We start from the raw sequence: 1,960 nt of genomic DNA, 5'->3' as shown, positions 1-1,960 counted from the left end.
TTGAGGACGTGCACGGGAACAAGTCGTTGGTCACCACAATGACGACCCAAACCCTGCGCATTGGCGACGCGAGGCTTGGCAGCCTCCCGCTCCTGGTGGCCGATATCGCTGGGTTCGACGTCGTCCTCGGGTTCCCTATGCTCCAGTCGCTCAGCCCACGTGTCGACTGGAGACAGGGCACCTTGGAGTTCACCAAGGATCTCTCCTGCGGAGAGCGGAGACGCGCCAAGCACAACGGGCGAGAACGGGCCACGCCGAAGAAGAGAGGTCGGCGTAGCCACTCACGCGCGGAGAGGAGTCTTGACGGGATTTCAAGTCTCTCCGCAGTGGAGGAGAGGAGTGAAAGTGCAGGGACACCCCTCTCCGCGCCGCCGATCCGACCGGTACCCCACCGGCACGAGTTCGTCAGCGCTGAACGGCTGGTGCAGGCCGCCAGCCAAGACGGGCCGATTGGCATGATGTGGCTCGACGTTGACTGGCCCACGCTGCGGGCCTGTGGCTTCGTCGAGACCGGTGACGGCTCAGAGGAGGAGCCGGAACCACCCGACATTGCTGGCATTCCAGCAGAGTACCGCGACTTCGCCGACGTCTTCAGCGAGAAGGAGGCGGACCGCCTGCCACCTCATGGCGAGCGCGACCTCAAGATCGAGCTCGAGGAGGGTGCCAAGCCGCCTCAAGGGCCCCTGTACCCTAAGGGCCCTCGGGAGCTGCAAGAGCTACGGCGCTACCTCGACGAGATGCTTGGTAAGGGCTTCATCCGCCCGTCGCGCAGCCCGGCGCGATCGCCCGTCCTCTACGTGCCCAAGAAGGACGGCAGCCTCCGTCTCTGCGTCGACTACCGCGGTCTCAACAAGATCACGGTCAAGAACCGCACGCCGTTGCCCCTCATCGACGAGATGCTTGGCCTGCTTCGCCGCGCAAAGGTCTACACCAAGCTGGATCTGCGCGCGGCGTACAACCTGATCCGCATCGCTGCCGGTGATGAGTGGAAGACGGCGTTTGGCACTGACTTTGGCCTGTTCGAGTATCTGGTGATGCCTTTTGGCCTTGCCAATGCACCAGGGCATTTCCAGACAGTGGTCAACACCATCTTCAGGGACATCCTGGGGGTGTACGTCGTCATCTACCTCGATGACTTCTTCATCTTCAGTGATAACCCGGCTGACCACACCAAGCACGTCCGCGAGGTGCTGCGGCGTCTTCGAGAGCATCGCCTGTTCTGCAAGCTCTCCAAGTGCCAGTTCAACACCACCGAGGCGGATTTCCTTGGCTACATCGTCACGCCAACGGGCCTCTCCATGGAAGCAGAGAAGACCAAGGCCATCGCGGAGTGGCCAGAGCCCCGGTCCATCCACGACATCCAGGTCTTCCTAGGCTTTGCGAACTACTACCGCCGCTTCATCCGGCACTACTCTCGCATCGCCCGACCGCTCACAGATCTGGTCAAGCCGGTGCAGCGTTTCCGCAAGTTCGAGCTGCCTGAGGCGGCCAAGACGGCGTTCGTCAACCTCAAGAAGGCGTTTTCCTCGGCGCCCATCCTTCGGCATTTCGACTACGACCTGCCGACGAGGGTGGAGACCGATGCCAGCGACAACGCCATCGCGGGGATCCTGAAGCAGGAGCACGACGGCCTCTGGCACCCCGTTGCTTTCTACTCCAGGAAGATGACAAGCGCCGAGGCCAACTACGAGATCCACGACAAGGAGCTCCTCGCGGTCGTCGCCTCGCTCCGCCACTGGTACCAGTTCCTAGCCGGGCTGCCCAGCCGCTTCGGCGTGCTCACCGACCACGACGCGCTCAAGTATTTCGCCACGCAGCGGTGGATTTCGCGCCGCCAAGCTCGATGGGCGCTGCATCTGGCCGATTTCGACTTCGAGATCGTCTACCGGCCCGGCAAGCTCGGCGGCGAGCCAGACGCCCTGACACGCAGGTCGGATATGACTTCTAAGGAGGGGGACAA

At 62.8% G+C, this 1,960-nt stretch overlaps 1 protein-coding gene across 1 annotated transcript; it reads left to right on the top strand.

Annotated features, from left to right (window-relative positions):
• Positions 1-455: 455 nt before the first annotated feature.
• On the top strand, positions 456-1,923 carry PFL1_06927 (uncharacterized protein; the record flags this gene model as incomplete). Its single annotated transcript, XM_007884371.1, has 2 exons — positions 456-1,801; positions 1,899-1,923. 2 exons carry the CDS (start codon positions 456-458, stop codon positions 1,921-1,923), a joined length of 1,371 nt encoding a protein of 456 aa, XP_007882562.1.
• Positions 1,924-1,960: the final 37 nt, after the last annotated feature.

This window comes from Pseudozyma flocculosa (assembly GCF_000417875.1).
Source record: "Pseudozyma flocculosa PF-1 unplaced genomic scaffold scaffold00035, whole genome shotgun sequence".
In the NCBI taxonomy this organism is placed as follows: Eukaryota; Fungi; Basidiomycota; class Ustilaginomycetes; order Ustilaginales; family Ustilaginaceae; genus Pseudozyma; species Pseudozyma flocculosa.
The sequence above is the reverse complement of the archived record's forward strand: the minus strand, read 5'-3'. Positions and strand labels throughout refer to the sequence as shown.